The 17,847-nt window shown below is 41.4% G+C and overlaps 1 protein-coding gene across 2 annotated transcripts in view; it reads left to right on the forward strand.

Moving 5' to 3' along the window:
* SNX25 (sorting nexin 25) overlaps window positions 1-17,847 on the forward strand; it is a 131,081-nt gene that overhangs the window by 66,372 nt on the left and 46,862 nt on the right. For both annotated transcript variants that reach the window (XM_029934602.1, XM_029934607.1), the window contains exon 6: window positions 801-871. In XM_029934602.1, coding sequence (XP_029790462.1) covers window positions 801-871 — 71 coding nt within the window. The remainder of the gene's footprint in view (window positions 1-800; window positions 872-17,847) is intronic.

Genomic DNA, 17,847 nt, shown 5'->3' on the forward strand with positions numbered 1-17,847 from the left:
CTTACGGCGTGAACTTGTATCTTTCTGGATTCAGAGATGTTTTCAGTTACACATATGTATTCTTGGTGCTCTATTCCAATGGTTCCTAACTCTTTCTGTGTGTGAGAGTTCCCTGGGGGGCAAACAATATCTATGTCGTGGTCCCACTGCAGATACTCTAATTCTGTTGGTCTGGAATCGTCTTCATAAGTGAGAACTAAAGAAGGAAATCACTGAGAGAGTGGGAGTGGAACTGGAGGCAAGAGGATGGCTTTGAGACAGTACCGTCCGATAGAACTTTCTGCAAGGATGAAAATGTTCTGTTGGTACTGTTCAGTACGGTCTGTGAGGTGCATTTGGCTATTTGAGCACCTCACATGGGGTGTGCAGCTGAGGAACTACAGTTTTCATCAGGGGGCCACAGGTGGCTCAGGGCCACAGTATTGGACAGTGCAGATTTGGAAGGTAGAGTCCATGGGCTGCAGTTAGCATGTAGGGAGAGGGGGTAGTGGTGGGGGGTGAAAGAGGAGGAGGTGAGGATCATCTCAAAGTTTCTGTCTTCAGAGGGGACAGGTGGTGATACTTCTGGTATCGGGGATGGTGTTGGGGATGAGCTTGTGTTTTTACATGGTCTCAGCACGTGGCCCAGCACCTGGCCTGTTAGGTGCTTAATCCATGATGGATAGTTTTAATAATATTTGGGCAGAATTCATGGCTCCTGTGTTTTATTTGATGAGTATAAAATATAGTTGAAAAGTATCTCTGAAAATAGTATTTTCTTCCTATTCAGTCTTTCCTTTTTCTCTCTTTTTAAATATCAGGTATCAGATTGTAGTGGAAATAATCCAAGCGACTACAATTAGCAGCTTTCCCCAGCTGAAGAGGCACAAGGGTAAGAACCGTTTGTTTTCTTCAGCTATACATTTTGAAGATTCTGGATCTACCCCAGATTCCTCTCCTGTCAGAATATTAGCAAGTCTGAACTTTTTTCTGGCTTATATTTAAATATTTCCAATTTATTAAAGTAATAGTATAAACAGCAGCATTAGAGAAAGTAAGTATAATTTCATGCTAACAAGAGCCTTTGTATTTCTGTGTTTCTTTAAAGTTTCTTCATCCATAGTCATAATTTTTCAGACTGAAATCATTGGGTATGTAGTGCTTCTGTTCTGTTTTTAAAGTACGCATGATTTCGTGATTTTTTTCCTCATTAAAATTTAACCTAAATATTCATTAATATTTTTAACTTGAAACACAATCTTAATAGTTATTTAAGTGACTACAGTGAGTTGGTATTTTGTAATTTCCTTAACTTTTTTCTTTAGTTAAGATTTGTATCTTAACTTGTATTCTTCCCTCCTTCTGTGTTTTAAAAAACAACAACAACACAGGCGCCTGGATGGCTCAGTCAGTTGACTATCTTCTGCTTCAGGTCGTGATCTCAGTCTGTGGATTCAAGCCCCACATTGGGCTCTGTGCTGGCATCTAAGAGCCTGGAGCCTGTTTCATTTTCTTTGTCTCCCTCTCTCTCTGCCCCTCCCCTTCTTGCTCTCTGCCTCTCTCTCTCTCAAAAATAAATAAACATTAAAAAAAATTAAAAAACAGGGGCGCCTGGGTGGCTCAGTTGGTTAAGCGTCTGACTCCGGCTCAGGTCATGATCTCATGTTCGTGGGTTCGAGCCCTGCATTGGGCTTTGTGCTGACAGCTCAGAGCCTGGAGCCTGCTCTGATTCTGTGTCTCTCTCTCTCTCTGCCCCTCCCCCTCTCATGCTCTATCTCTCTATATCAAAAATAAATAAAACATTAAAAAAATTTAAAAAACACACAAAACTATTTTTTTCTCATTTTTTCCCTTCAAAGATTGTTACCCAGGTATGATTGGAATAATTAAGGTGTGAGGCTGGCTTTCAACTCCCTTATCCTTGGCCTGGGGCTAGCCTATCCCCCGCCTCCCATATATATCCTCCTCTCATAGACATGTCACTCTCTGGAGTGCAAGTGTCGATCCGTAGCTAAGAAGCAGCAAACACCACTGCCTTATAGGCTAGCCTTCCCATGAAAATCTCAGCGCCCACTCGAGTCCCATTGCTCAAGGAAGCAGGTGTTACAAGAAAGTGGGGCCAGAGCCTTAAAATGTGCACCTACGGAGGCAATAGAAAGCTTGGCCTGCGGACTTTTCCTTGTGTATGAGTCTCTGACCGGGGTAGGAGCTGGGTAAAAATGAGATGAAGGGACAGACTAGGAAGAGGCACAGATTCTTAATCTCTTCCCAGCAAGGAAGATTGGTCAAATTTGTTCATTCAAAAAAATGCTTACTGAACACCAGCTAGGTGATGATGATAAAGTAGTGGAAAAAAACAAAATCTCTGCATTAAGCTCTTAAATGAAGCTCGGAGGCAATCAGAAAAATGAGCAAATTAAGTAAGGAGCATTTTATTTTATTTTTAAAGTTTATTTCTTTAAGAGAGAGAGAATGTATGCATTTGCAAGCCAGTGGGGGAAAGGCAGAGAGAGAGGGAGAGAGAATCCCAAGCAGGCTCCCTGCTGTTAGCCCAGAGCCCAATGCAGGGGTTGATCTCATGAATCTTGCAGTCATGACCTGAGCATAAGTCAAGTGTCAGATGCTTACCTGACAGCCACCTGGACACCCAAATAAGCAGTATTTTAGATGTGCTTTGTGCCTTGGAAAAAAGCTGTGAGAGGGGGTGTGTGGCAGGGTAATCTGGCTCAGCTAGAGGGGAGGCAGATTTGCATTCAGGTGGGTCATCTGTGAAGACCTCCCCACATGGTGACCGAGGAGCAAAGACCCGGGGGCCTGAGGGTGTCTGGGGAAAGACAGGAGCAAAACTGAGGCAGAAGCATGTGGGGCTTGCCTGAGTCACCTGTGTGGCTGGAAAGGGGTAAACTGCGGGGAAAGAAGTCAAACATGAGATGGGAGAGGAGGCACGGGGCCCCATTCCGAAGGGCCTCACGGGTACTGCTGGGACTTTGGCTTTTAGTTGGCATGAGGAAGGAAGGAAGTCTTTGGGGGCTTTTGAGCAAAGGAGGTGTGATCTGATTGATCCCTGCAAGGCTGTGGGCTCGGTCCCTCTCCTTTTTTCTTACTGTTCCTGTGGAGAAGATGCTTCATTTCAGACAGTTATTTTTAAGAGGCTAGTAGAGGGGACTGAGGGAAGAGTCTGTTTCAGCCTCTCTTGGCTTGTAGTTGGGGCCGTCTTCTCTCTGTGTCTTCACATCGTCTTTCCCCTGCTCAGGTCTTTGTCTAAATTTCCTGTTCTTACAAGGACACCAGGCGTATTGAATGAGGGCCCACCCCTGTGGCCCCATTTTAACTTAATCACCACTGTAAAGACCCTCTCCAAATATGGTCTCTCTGAGGTACTGGGGGTTAGTACTCATGAATCTGAGGGTGGGAGTAGGAAGACAGAGACGTGCATTCAGTTCTGTTACTAGACATTCTCAGTGACGCTTTTTCCTGTCATGCCCCATTTTCCTTCTGAGCTGCTCTCAGAACTGTCTCCTTCCATGCAAGCCCGGGGGAGAAGGCAAACAAGCTAAGCTCGTTGGGGCTGTGGAGCTGTGTTACTTTGGGACAGAACACGCTGGAGACTGGTTTACCTCTCTGGGGTCACGGATGAGCGGTGATTATCGTCATGCCCACTTGTATGATACTCAAGTGGATTTTAGTCTTCTTGCTTTTTGCAGAGGTAAACTGTCCGGATTAGCCTTTGTTACATACTTAGTGTTTAACACGAACATTTCCCGTGAACGTGTATGCATGTTTTAGGTCTGTGAGAACAAATTAACTGCTAAGAAATTATTCGTAATTTGATGTCTTGTGGTGTAATTTTAATTAAAAAAAGTATTCAGTTTATGATATGCATTAAGGTTCCCAAGGCTGCGAGAGTAGAGTACCATAAACTGGGTGGCTTAAATAAGAACATGTATTCTGTCCCCGTTCTGGAGGTTTGAAGTCCCACATCAAGGTGTGAGCAGAGCCGAGCTGTCTGAGTGCTCTAGGAAGGGTCTCTTCCACACCCTTCTTAGCTCTTGGCATTGCTTACAGGCCTTTGGCTTGAAGACCTGTCACTCCAGTCCCTGCCTCTTTGACTACATGGCATTCTCCTTGCGTCACTGCCTCTTTTCTTATAAAGATACCAGTCATGTTGGATCAGGGCCCACATTAATTAAAATGGGCTCATCTGAACTTGAGTACATCTGTAAAGACCCTATTTCCAAATAAGGTCACATTCACTGGTACCAGTGTTAGGACCTCAACATATCTTTCGTATCTTTTTGGGGGACACAGTTCAACCCACAGCATTATAACTGATATGTTCAAGATAGCATTATAGTAATGCCTGGGTATCTTAGTTGGTTAAGAGTCCGACTCTTTGATTTCGGCTCATGTCATGATCTTTAGGGTCATTAGATCGAGCCCTGTATCTGTCTCTATGCTGAGTGTGGAGCCTGCCTAAGATTCTTTCTCTCCCTCTCTCCCTGCCCCTACCCCCTGTGTAGCATTTTAGTGACTTTTTTTTTGTTTCTGTCTTAATTTTTTAAAATATTTATTTTTGAGAGAGAGAGAGAGAGAGACAGAGAGAGAGACAGAGTGCCAGCAGGGGAGGGGCAGAAAAGAGGGAGACACAGAATCTGAAGCAGGCTTCAGGCTCTGAGCTGTCAACAAAGAGCCTGATGTGGGGCTTGAACTCACAGAGCCAAAGTTGGGCTTGAACTCATGACCTGAGCCGAAGTTGGACACTTAGCTGACTGAGCCACCCAGGCACCCCTGTAGTGACTTTTTTTTTGTGAAAATGCTAGAAACATTTATTTATTCAGTAAGCTCTCTAACTACAGTAAGATTTGCTGGATTACTCTTCTTTTGAGTTAATTCTGGTTTCAGTAGTTAGCCTTTCTAAATTAGTTTCTTCTAAGTCTATATAATAGGGTTCAAAGTAAGAAAGAAAGTCACAACAAAAAGTAGGATAGCTAAAACCATTAGGTGATTTCAGCCATGGTGTGTCTTCATGTCCAGAACAAAGACAGGTTCATGGAGTCAGCACTCTGGCAAAATGTGTGGGTCTGTATAAGAATGAGGGGAAGCATAGTAGTGGGAGGAGGGAGGTAAACTGGATTTCATCAAAAGTTAAAACCTTGCATGTGTCACAAGAAAGTAAAAGGACAATTCACCGAATGGGAGAAAATATTTGCAAATCATGTATCTGATTGTGTCCAGAATGTATAAGGAGCTCCTGCAACACAGTAATCAAAAGACAATGCAGTTGAAACATGGGCCAAGGATTCACATAAACATTTCCCCAGAGAATATGTACAAATGGCTAATAAGCACATGAAAAGGTGCTCTACATCATTCGATATTAGGGAAATGCAAATTAAAGCTAATATGGGATCCCAGTTCACACCAACTAGAGTGGCTAAAAAAAAATGATTATGTGTTGGTAAGGATGTGGAGAAACTGGAACTTGTCTATGTTGCTGGATGAAATGGAAAACAGTCTGGCAGTTCTCTAAAATGTTAAAAAGAGAGACCTAGAATGTCCATTCTTAATTAGACACCTAAGAGAAATGAAAACATATCTCCACAAAAACCAAAGAACAAACAAACAAGAAACCTGTGCTTGAATCATTTGTAGTAGCATTATTCGTAATAGCCAAAAAGTAGAGACAACCCAATGGCCATGAACAAAAGGTGGTCGTGTCCATATAGTGGAATGTAATTCAGCAATAAAAAGGAATCAATTTATAAGATATATAAAGTATTAACACATGCCACAGCATGGATGGATCTTGAGAACATTATGCTAAATTACAGAAGGCCACATACTGTTTGACTGCTTTCATATGAAATGCCCCGAATAGGCACATCTATACTGACAGAAAGTAGGTTATTGGTTACTGTGTAGAGAGCGATGAGTTGGCATGGGAGATGAGTGCAAGTGTGAGTACAAGGCTAGCGGGTACAAGTTTTCTTTCGGGGGTGATGCAGATGGTCTATATGTAGGTTGTAGATGGTTGCACAACAGTGATTATACTAAAAAACCATTGAGTTGTGTGTGGTAAATAGGTGAAATTTATAAGTATGTGAACTATAGCTCAGTAAAGCTGTCTCAACAAAGGAATGAGAAGGTAGAGACTGAAAATTCAGCTCATGGCAGAGCTAGCTGAAGCGTGTGGCTACCGTATTGAACAGCACAGGAAATGATCAGGAATTTCTAGGAATCGTCAGCACTTACTCAGTAACTAAATGAAGCAGCTGCCGTTCAGGTGTGGAGACGGCTTTCTGGCAAGTAAGTGCTTAGTAAAGCTGAACTCAGATAATAAGTGAAGTCTTACTTCAGAAGAGCTCTTTGATCAAATGTATTTCTGCTTTTACGTTTGTTCAAAATTCTTGTTGGATAGTTGTGGTTTGTTTGGCTTGGCTTTAAAGCCAGAGGATCTCTTCCTTCCTCAGAAGGCTAGGATTCTGCTTCTTATGTATGCCAAACTAGCGGAAACAACCTTATAGGCTTAGAATTTGGACAAGCTATCTCCATGCCAGGGGGCCTTCATTTCATGTTGGGCTCTAGGGGACAGGCTGTGGGCTGGAGAACTCTGGGGAGAAGCAACTTTGGTTTTGCTTCACAAAGCAAACTCTTAAACTTGATGGAGCTGCAGGTAGCGTGTAAATGTGGGGAAGCAACTGTGACCAAGACAAAGATTTTTATAATCAGCTTTACACTTTAGCCTATATTATCACTAGAAGGTTTTGATAGAATATTTACATTATATGTTTATTGAGTAATTCCACTAAAAAAGGTATTGAATAATTTTATAAGAGTTTTGAGTTAATAGGTTTTTAAAATCTTACAAAAATTAAGGTTTGGTAAAATAAATAATTAAAAAATTTCTCCCTAATTATATTTAGATTATGGTTGATGACATGGTCAATGATTCAAGTCTACCTATGTTCATATTTTTATAATAAAGCATGTCAGTGTAGTGTCACTGGACATCGTAGCTCTGACAAGGTTAGAGGAACCATATGATGCACAATCACCCATAGATGGAAATAGAAAAATGAAATAGTTATGAAATCTTTAAAAAGTATTTTTGGAGTATTCCGACTAGGAGGGTGAGGCAGTGTCTGGGAATGAAGTGTTCCAGTCTAGGACCTGGATCATGGTAGTACAGGGAAGGGATTGATAAGGAAGACCACGAAGGGAAAACAGCCTGCGTGGTGACTGGTTGGATACCAGGAAGAATCTGAGGATGGGACATTCTTGTGCTGGTACAACCTGCCAACTTTCCAGATGAGGAAATGGTTATCTGGAGAAGTTAAAGATCCTAACTTGTAGTCTGCACCTGCTTCTGTCGTGTCCCATTGCTTCAGGGTGGTGAGGTGAACTTTAGGGAAGAGAAGAAACAGTACTAGGGCAGCAGTTAGGCGACCTGGTTCAAGTGAGCTTCTCTTGCCAGCTTCCTAGTGAAGCAACATCCTTTTATGTCTCTAGGACTCCATTCTTTCGGTCTTGAGGCTGAGTGCTCTCAATGGCCACACAGGGTTTCTCAGTGAAGACATTGAAGAGTCGGGGAATGTATACGAGGGACTGGTCTTGAGCATTTGGGGTTTGTAGGAACAGCAGAACAGCAGAGCACCCATCTGGGATTTCTAAGCTGGGATTCGTGGAATAAGAGTGCAGCCCTGCAGAGAGAGATTTGCATGTTCCCAGTGCAGAGGTAATAATCTCCTATTTATCATGTCTCCAAGTCGCATATCTTTGCAGAGCCGATGCTGCATTCACCATTATTGGAGGAGAACAATGTAGACCAGTCTGAAGTGACTTCTCCTAATTCATAATATCACCTGTTGTCTCACAGTTTAAGTTCATCATGTAGGTGGCTTCCATTTTAAATAATTAGGTTGCTGTAATTTAAGTGCACATATTTTTTTTATGAAAAAGGAAGATCAAATTTAGCATTCCCCATTGTCCTTACTCTTTCTTTTATCAGTAACATATTGAGTTTTAGGAAGTAGCTTATTTTTTAAATTTTCTTAATGTTTATTTATTTTTGAGAGAAAGTGGGACAGCATGAGCAAGGGAGGGGCAGAGACAGAGGGAGACACAGAATGTGAAGCAGGCTCCAGGCTCTGAGCTGTCAGCATGGGCTCGAACCCACAAACCACTAGATCATGACCCGAGCCGAAGTCAGACACCACCCAGACACCACGCCAAACTGACTGAGCCACCCAGGCGGCCCAGAAGTAGTTCTTTTTTGCCTGTGAGATTTGGAGTTTTGATGTGTGGCTGGCAAATAAAAGGTTACTTTAAAAACTGGTTCTACATAGTAATGGTATCATTCCTCAACTTGATCTTTAATGTATTTCAAATAAATTTGTGTTTATTTTCTTCCCTGTAAAAGTCATTAAGGAAAGTTAAATTTTTAGCATTAAAAGTCTCCCTAAAATATGATTGTTGAGTTGTTTTTAGAGATCTTTGCATTTTAGGGATAGTGTGATCTAGTAAAAAATACTCTCAGGCAAAGAATCAGGAAAACCTCAGTCTTTATGTTAACCTTTTGCCACAAGCCTCACCTGTCTACCATATGTTCTTAAATTTGGAAAACCAGCCTGTGTTCATTTTATATCTAAGTGACCACATAGAGATGCTACCGGGTCGTGGATACAGTTGTAAGCAATTTCATTTCCAGTGCTGTTTCTCCTTATTGCCACATTTTTGTGAGTGGGAAACTGAAGAATTGAAAAAAAAAAAAAAGGAATGAACAGATGGAAGATCCTAAGAATATTTAGGATTTAACCTAGAGATGGGAACTTTATTTATGAATGTAGTGATATATGTATGTACTATAAATGTAGTTTTGTTGTTACATATAAAGCTCTTTCTGGCAGGTCTTTTTCAATCAAAATAATCAACAATTAAGAAATATTATGCAATTGCGAATATACTTTGAAGATTTAAGGGGAAAATGCTGTATAACAAGTTGGGAGAAATTACCTGATTATGTGCCCTCTGAAACCTTAGGGAGCCAGTCAGCCAGCTCAGGACGCCAGAGGAAGGCCTGGGGACTGCTTGACTGTATATTCAGGAAGGTTCAGATGAGGGTTTTGAGTCTTCAGCAAGCTCCAGCCAATCCACATAAACTTCTGCATGTGTTTTAGATTCACTGTGAATCAGTGTCTCATAAATGAGGAGCTAATTACTCTCCTTACTGAGGTACAAATTTTAATTTGATTTTGATGGTTCTTTTGGGGGGAGATTTTTATATTTCCAAGAAATAATGTATCAAGTAATTTTTAACATCTTAACAGTGCTTCAGCAGTTTAGTTGCTGATATGATTCTAGGGAAAATAAGTCCTAGAAATTAAAAAAAATGATATTATGCAACTCATTACTTTGTTTTATGGATACAAAAATTATATTAGGTATAATTAGGGGAAAAAGTCTTAGAGAAAACTTGGAAATACTGAACAATTTGAAATAATTCATCTGAAGGTTTAGTTTGCTTACAAAATTTTCTTGCCTCTGACCTTATGTTATCATTGATCCTGGTCAAATGTATTGATTGACTCAAGCCTAAATCTTACCCACTAATAACCTCAACTGCTTGTTGGTGATGGAATTTGGCAAGTTTAGTGGAATTCAGCTAGCTAATTTCGGTGAACTTTTTTCAGTCTTCATCTTCTTTGACCGTTGGGTGCATCTGACATTGTTGGAGTTCCTCAGTATTTGTTTCGAACCTTCCCATTATTTTATAGCTGTGTGGTCCAGTATAAGAGCTATTACCTGTATATGGTTATCTAAGTTTAAATTAAAGGTAAATTCAGATTTAAAACTCACTTCTTCAGTCATACCAGCCACATTTCAAGTGTTCAGTAACCATCTGTGGCTGCCATATTGGATGATACAGAATGAACATTTCCTGTTTAGAGGTGCAGTAGGCATGACTTTGAGTATATAATGAAAGAAAATGCAAAATGCTTATTGATTTATGATGTGGTTTCATCTTAGCTTGGGCAAGGCATGGAGTATTTCATACATAGTAGCAGAATATTTACTATTGAAGCTTGAAAAGATGTGAGTTCTTTGTGTGCAATCTTTCATTTATGCATGTGAGAGGGTTTTCGTTTTTTTAATATTTTTACATTGTAGTACTTGTTTTGCTTGTTGGTGGTGTTTGCTTATTTAATACATTCTGTCAAGGACAGAAATTACATGCTGGGTTTTTTTGTTTTGTTTTGTTTTTTTGTTTTTTTTTCCCCTAGGAAATGTGTCTTGGGTTTTTCCCTTATTATTTTCTTTCTTTTTTTTTCCTCTTCTTTTTTTGATGGTGGGGGTGGCTATGTTTAAATGAAGTTGCTTTTACAACACCAAAGACTTAATCATCCATTTCCTATATAAAAGGTAGCTACTTTTTTGCATGGACCTCAAGTACATTGTAGTATAGAGGTGGAATTTAAGGAAAGGTATTAAGCAGGCTGTGTTGTAGCTTATGGGCAAGTAATAAATTGTATCATTTATCTTGAATGTATCATAGATAAGCTGCTATATAATGATCGCCACTTCAGATAGCTGTGAAATTAGGTGATTAACTAGCTGTTACTTAACCTTCTAATTTCTGTATACGTCTAATTACATGAAATAGAAGTAGGGTTTTGATTTTTTACTTTGCTTTTCTGTTTGGAGTGTAATTGTAACTACTGTATTGTAAATAACGGAAAATAATTGCATATGTTAAAAAAAATAAATTCGTTATATTAAAAAAAAAAAGAATGAACATGTCCATCACCACAGAAGTTCTTTTTTTTAAATTTTATTATTTATTTTGAGAGAGAAAGAGTGAGAGAGCGTGCAAGCAGGGAAGGACAGAGAGGAAGAGAATCCCAACCCGGCTGTGCACTGTCAGTGTGGAGCCTGCTGTGGGGCTTAAACTTACAAACCTTGAGATCATGACCTGAGCCAAAATCAAGAGTTGGATGCTTAACCAACTGAACCACCCAGGTACCCCCATTACTACAGAAGTTCTGCTGGGGAGCACCCGTTTCCTGGCTCGTATTCTCTTTCCTTTATCTGTATGTGACTATCTACAGAACCTCTCTGCTCTACTCTTCTACTTACTACTGCTTATTCGGTGTTTTTATTTCAGTATTTTAAAGGCATTTCCAAATGAAAATGTGCAAATCAACATACCACATAATTGGTTTTCCTTTTAGTTTCTTGTTCTCAGTGAATGAGATCATCACCTATCTGTATGTCCTAAACCTAGGAGTCATCTTTGTTCATTCTTTCTTCAACGTGTACAATGACTAGTCCATTATTGTCACACAAATTGACCTTCAAAATATACCCCAACTCTGTTCTCTTTCTCTATACCACCATCTTCCACCACCAGTCTCTCTTGAATTACGGTAATAGCTTAATTGGTCTCCTTATATGTGCTCCTGCCCCTATTTGATATATTTTTCATACTCAAGTCACATTATTTTAAAAAAAAACCATGCAGATGTCCTCATGTCACCTCCATGCTTAACACCCTTCCTTGTCTTCTCGTTGTTCCTAGAGGTGACACCTACTAGGTCCTGCTTGCTCTGGCCCCTGTTACGGTCTTCAGCCTCATCTCTTGCTGTTCTTCTCCCTCTTGTGCTCTAGCCACACTAATGTGTCTGTCTCCTCAACTCACCATGATTCATCCTGCCTCATGTTCTTTGCCTGTTCTGATTTTTCTTGGACTGCTACCTTACTCTCAATCTCAATCTGTCTAGGTAGCTCCTACTTATCTTTATATTTTATCTTGAATATCTCTTCCCTGATCATAATCCCATTTCCGCTGATTCTGGGTAGGTGTGAAAACTCCCAAGTTTTTATCAGTAGAGAATGTTGTACTCTGAAGGAAGTCTTAATCATCAGAGGGAGGTCTTTAGTCATTCAACAAACTGTGTTTTGAGTGCCATTGTGTGTTAGGTACAGCTGTGAGTGAAAAAACTGTCTCTGACCTCAAGGAGATCAGAGTTTAACAAGGAGACAGGTAAACACACATACAAACTTAGAGTGCCATTTGATAAATGCAGTAAGTGTTGCATGTTCAGGGTTTTGTAGTGGCACAGATGTATGGAGCAGTCCCTGCCTGGAATAGTGGTCAAGAAAGACTTTTTCTTTAGAGTAGCAGAGTGTAGCTGGAATGATTGAGCGACTCTCATTTCCTTCTGGGCTTGTCAGGTGGATGTGGGTAGATGGTACCACAGGTCTACAGACAAAGAAGACAGTTGTGGAATGGCCTCCTATATATAAGCCATGTCAGCTGAGATATTGTGCTAGTGTTTGGTATGTAATGAAGAGACAAGGCTTGATAGGAAGACAGGGACCAATACTAAAGACGCTTGTAAGCTATCCTAAGAAGTTTTGGACTTAATCCTATAGAGCAGTGGTTCTCAAACTATAGTGTGCATCAGGATCACCTGGAGGGCTTGTTACAGTGCAGGTTCCTACCCCAAAGTTTCTGATGTGGGGCTCCATCTCACAAACTGTGAGATCATGACCTGAGCCAAAATTAAGAGTTGGATGCTTAAGTGAAATAAATTAGGCAGAGAAGGACAGATACCATATGTTTGCACTCATAGGTCTAACAGGAGAACAGGAGAAACCTAATGGAGGACCAGGGGGAGGGGAGGAGGGAAAGAGAGTTGGGGAGAGAGAGGGACATAAAACTTGAGAGACTATTGAATACTGAAAACGAACTGAGGGTTGAAGGCGGGGGGGGGGGGGAGAGATGGTGGTGATGGAGGGGGGCACTTGTGGGGAAGAGTACTGGGTGTTATATGGAAACTAATTTGACAATAAACTACTTAAAAAAAAAGAGTTAAATGTTTAACCAACTGAGCTACCCAGGTGCACTAAGATTCCTAACATCTACCCTGTAAAGACATGGCAAAAACATAGCCATCTCCACCCGGAAGGAGGGCTTTCACCAGAACCTGGCCATGCTGGTACCTTCATCTCGAATTACCAATTTCCAGGGCTATGAGAAAAAAAATTCAGTTGTTTATAGCCACCTAGTCTGTGGTGTTTGGTTATAGGTGCCTGAATAAATGAAGACACTGGCCAAGTATAGGAATTCTAAGCAGTATGGGGACATGAGCTAAATTGTCCCTGCAGTTTGGGGGGAATAAGTCCAGTATTTCAGCTCCCCTTTTAAAGTCTTCTGTTCTGAATCCTGAAATATTATTAAGAATAGTTAGTTAAGGTGATCCAAGAGTGATAATTCTTTAGTTGACTGCTACAAAGGACATGATGTTGATATGGGTCTGGTAGAAACTGCTAAATATAAATAGTGCATGCTTGGGAGTGATGCTCATAGTATAGATGGGGAGGCTTTGGTCAAGCTGTGCATTTTCTTTAAACTGTAAGTAAACAGTTTGGAAATTGAATATATCAAGGAGAACTGTAGAAGAACTTCAGAACATATTAAATGGGTATAGGAAACACACAATTGCTGATAAGAACCATAATGGTTTCCATTAGGAATTATTTTAAAAGATAATATGTACCTTCTTTGTCTGATTTGATACTTAAGTTTGTCCCTCCCTGAAAGAGGTAGCTAACTTGTAGACTCCAGTGGACTTCCCAGGGTCTTTTCTTGTACTTTGATGTGATCTGGTTTTCTAGTCTTGCAGAATCTGATACAAATGACTCCCAATTTATGAGTGGCCTAAACTTAGAAGGCACCCCAGCCCATTGCCACAGGGGCCCTCCTGCTGTGAGTACTGTAGCCTCCAGCACCTGCTATCCCTTGGCCAGCATTCTGCGTGGCCCCCTGGCCCCCACTGGTTCTCTGCCTCGAAGGACGGGGGGCTCAGGGGACTTCCATTCCTCTCTCTGTAGTCTCCCAACACTACAGGCAGTCCTCCCACCTCCGCACCCCAAGAAAACTTTAATCATTGCATATTCTAACACCTGCATTAACACAAATGAAGTTCAGACTCAGTGATGGTAAGCAACATACCCCATGTAAGTAGACTAGTTAGTCACACACGGATTTGGAACTTAAACTCAGGTCTTCTGATTTTTAGTCCTGGTCTCTCCCCATCATGCTGCTCATTCACAAAGGTAGATATTATGAAAGTCTTGGTCAAAGCTTACAAAGTACTGGGCCAGATCTGTGTTCTAAGTGTGTGTCTTATATCTGTTCAACTCGTGGCTCCAATTTGGGAGCAGGACTCTCCTGGTAATTTATTGTGTGGATATAGTTGATACGACATTATTACTATAAAAACGTATTGCAAGCATGTTGGAGGACTTTAAGCCAAAAGAAGTGCTAGAAGTTTCAGTACTTGAGACATTTAAGGGAAGGAAGTAGAAGGTGTGCTATTAAGCATGCCTGACCAGGCTGGCAAGGTCAGACTACAAGATCTCTGTAGTTTGCTCCCATGAGTGGTTCCACTGTCAGCTCCTGCTGTGATGTCTGCTTATTCCTTGAGGACACTTTCTACCAAAGTGGAGTGATACTTCAGACACTTCGGTGTGATAAGAAAATCCCATTTGTTCTTTTTGGAAAAGAACATACTGGTCTCAAGTTGAAAAGTAAGATAAGTAAATATATATATGTATTTATTTTTAGTTCTTGGGCAACTTTTGAGGTGGTTTTCAGATAATTTTGAAGAAGTTTGTGATGATTAGGAACTGCTGAGAACTATTGTCAGTTTCATGTTAAGAAATCAAGCACCGTTTTTCATTTTGAAACTTGACTAGTCCCTAGGTAAATACATACCTGCTTCTTGAAACCCTCTCTCAAGGGGGTTTATTAAAACTTGTATTTTTGGGGCTCTGGGATGGCTCAGTTAAGCATTCAGCTTTGGCTCAGGTCATGATCTCACGGTTTGTGAGTTCGGGCCCTGCATCAGGCTCTGTGCTGACAGCTCAAAGCCTGGAGCCTGCTTTGGATTCTGTGTCTCCCGTTGTGTCTGCCCCTTGTTGGCTCTGCCTCTTTTTTTCTCTCTCAAAAATAAATAAGCATTAAAAAAAAAAAAAACCACCTTGTGTTTAAGGGCACCTGGGTGGTTCAGTCAGTTAAGCGATGGACTTTTGGCTCACATCATGATCTAGGGGGTTTGTGAGTTTGAGCCCTGCGTTGGTCCATGTGCTGAGAGCTCAGAGTCTGGAACCTGCTTCAGATTCTGTGTCTCACTTTCTGCTGCTTCCTTTGTTGTTTTTTTCTCCCTCTCAAAAATAAACTTAAAAAAAATGATACTTGGTATTTACATGTACAACAAAGATTCAAAGGATTGTTAGTCTGTGGACCCGAGTTGAGGAATAGAGGCCGAACATTTTCCAGTGAGGAACTCCCTTACTTTTTACCTCCAGGGCCTGTGGGGCATGAGAAGGCCTGTTCATCCTGGGGAGGAGAACCACATAACGGGGAGTCTGGGGAACGGGTGAGTGTGCAGCCTTGTCTACTTAACTGGCACAGAGTTTATACCTCTATGTTAGTACTTCTCAGTCGGGTGGGGCTGCACGGCACAGTTTGTCCCCCCACGGTGCCCAGGGCATTTGGTAATATCCTGAAACCTTCCTGGTTGTCCCATCCGGGGGAAGGGATGCTAGTGGCACCTAGTGGTAGAGGCCAGGAACGCTCCTACACACAGGACAGCTCCCGTAAGAAAAATGTATCCAGCCCAAAATGTCCCTAGTGTCCAGGATAAGAAACCCTGCTCTCTTACCCACGAATCCCCCAATCAGTCTGCTGGGCGCGCTGCTCTTAGGAGAGGCCTTGGGAGTTGGTAGCGTGCCAGGAGAAGAGAAACAGACTCTGCCCCTGACACTTTCTAGTACCTGGAAAAGTAAGGTGGCGCCATTTTAATCCATTTATGCTTGTGCTACTTCTGGAGCCCTTAGCTGACCCTGCGAACGACCGCACTCTCCTCTGCCTCCTTAGGAATGGTGCTCACTAGTTCTCCCTGGTGTTTGTATTTTACTGCCGGGCACTCTCACTTGCTTAAGGAAGAACTGTATCATGGGCAGAAGGCTTAAAGCAAAACGCGGTGCTGGGCTGTTGTCCACAGGTTGCCATGATGTCTCTGTAGCCAAAAGTGTACACCCAGTGTCCAATCCAAACTTCCTTTCTAGCAGAGGAACCCAGTGAACCCATTTTCTGTTGTTCTGACCTCACTAGACTCTGGACTATCCTGAAGGAAGGACAGTAAATATTTATAACTAATTGCTTTAGAATATTCTGTCACTTCTGTATTCATCTTGGCACCAGTTTAAAAGAGCCGCTACCGTCTGTCGTTTCACCTGTCACTGTTGATCTTCTTGGCCTTCCTTTTTAAGCTAGATGAGACAGTTGTGTGGTTAACCGGGTTGTGACGATGTGCGGTATGCAGCTAACGCTCTCGACGGAGAGGGAGCCACGTGGCTCCGACTCGAGCGGGGCCGCAGTGCAGCGTCGCGTACCCACTGCCTGCACTTCCCTTGGCATGATTATTTCCGGGCTGACTGGGCTTTCAGGTCACAAAGCATAATCATCCAAATCGCTGGATTTACAAGGATTTTTGTGTAACAGACACATGGGCTGCATGAGGTCCATGTTAGTCATTTAGCTGTGAATGTGGCATTGGTTTTCTGAGGCAAAAATAAAGAGAACTGTCTAAGCAACAAGCTGCTGTTGAATTTGTTAGCAACAAGATTTGTGATCAGACAATGGCATTGTATTGCCCTTTAACAAACAAGAACGTACTCACGTGAGCAGGTGACGTTCGAGTAGAACACGGGAATATTCTTCTCCGCCCTGCAGCTGGGGTTTAGATGGTTTATTCTCCTGCTTTCTTCCTTCTGTTTGGAATTTGCTTCTGGTTTTTGTGCTTTTAGAAAGGCTTTTCTGTTTTGTTAGGAGAAGAATTTGGTTGAGGCGCCTGGGTGGCTCAGTCGGTTAAGCCTCTGACTTCGGCTCAGGTCATGATCTCATGGTTTGTGGGTTTGAGCCCCACGTCAGGCTCTGTGCTGACAGCTCAGAGCCTGGAGTCTACTTCAGATTCTGTGTCTCCCTCTCTCTTTGTCCCTTCCCTGCTCATGCTCTGTCTCTCTCTGTCTCAAAAATAAATAAAACATTTAAAAAATTAAAAAAAATAAAAATTTGGTTGTTGATAAATGCGTGTCCATTTCTTGCTATATATGTCTCTAATAATATTCTATTTTAACTCTAAATTAAAATTGTGGCCTAGATTTATTTCATAAAAGGCAGTTCTTTTGTTCCCAAATTTTAGAGTGTCTAAAATACATATCAAACTTAGATTTTTTTAAAGGTATGTGTTTTAAAAATGAAAACTTTTTCTGAAAACTTGGCTGTTCCAAGCATGTATTTCTTTAGGTACACACACAAAGCATCCTATGGGAGACAGACTTATATTTACCTATCTTCTCACTGAAGGGACTCTGCCATTAAGGACACTCAAATACTATTTTTTTCGATGATGATGATAATGACACTCAAATACTATTTTTTTCATGATGATGATGATGATGATGACACTCAAATACTATTTTTTTCCATGATGATGATGAGGATGATGACATTCAAATACTATTTTTTCCATGATGATGATGATGATGATAAGAAGAAGAAGAATGTTGAGTTACTAAGTTCTTTGGTCAGGGCCTGTCAGCCAAGCATAGGACAAGTTGAGAAACTATTACTGAAGTTGAATGAAAACATCCCCTCAGCTCACCTACAGAAAAGTCCTCCTGTAATATCAGGCAGACCCCCTGGGACAAGGCCCTCTGCTGACCTGAAGTCTACCTACTATCCTCTGTGCTGAGCACCGGAAAAAGCTGCATCTGAATGATCGAATTTTTTGTGGTGCT

The sequence above is a fragment of the Suricata suricatta genome, chromosome 1 (assembly GCF_006229205.1).
Source record: "Suricata suricatta isolate VVHF042 chromosome 1, meerkat_22Aug2017_6uvM2_HiC, whole genome shotgun sequence".
Classification (NCBI taxonomy): Eukaryota; Metazoa; Chordata; class Mammalia; order Carnivora; family Herpestidae; genus Suricata; species Suricata suricatta.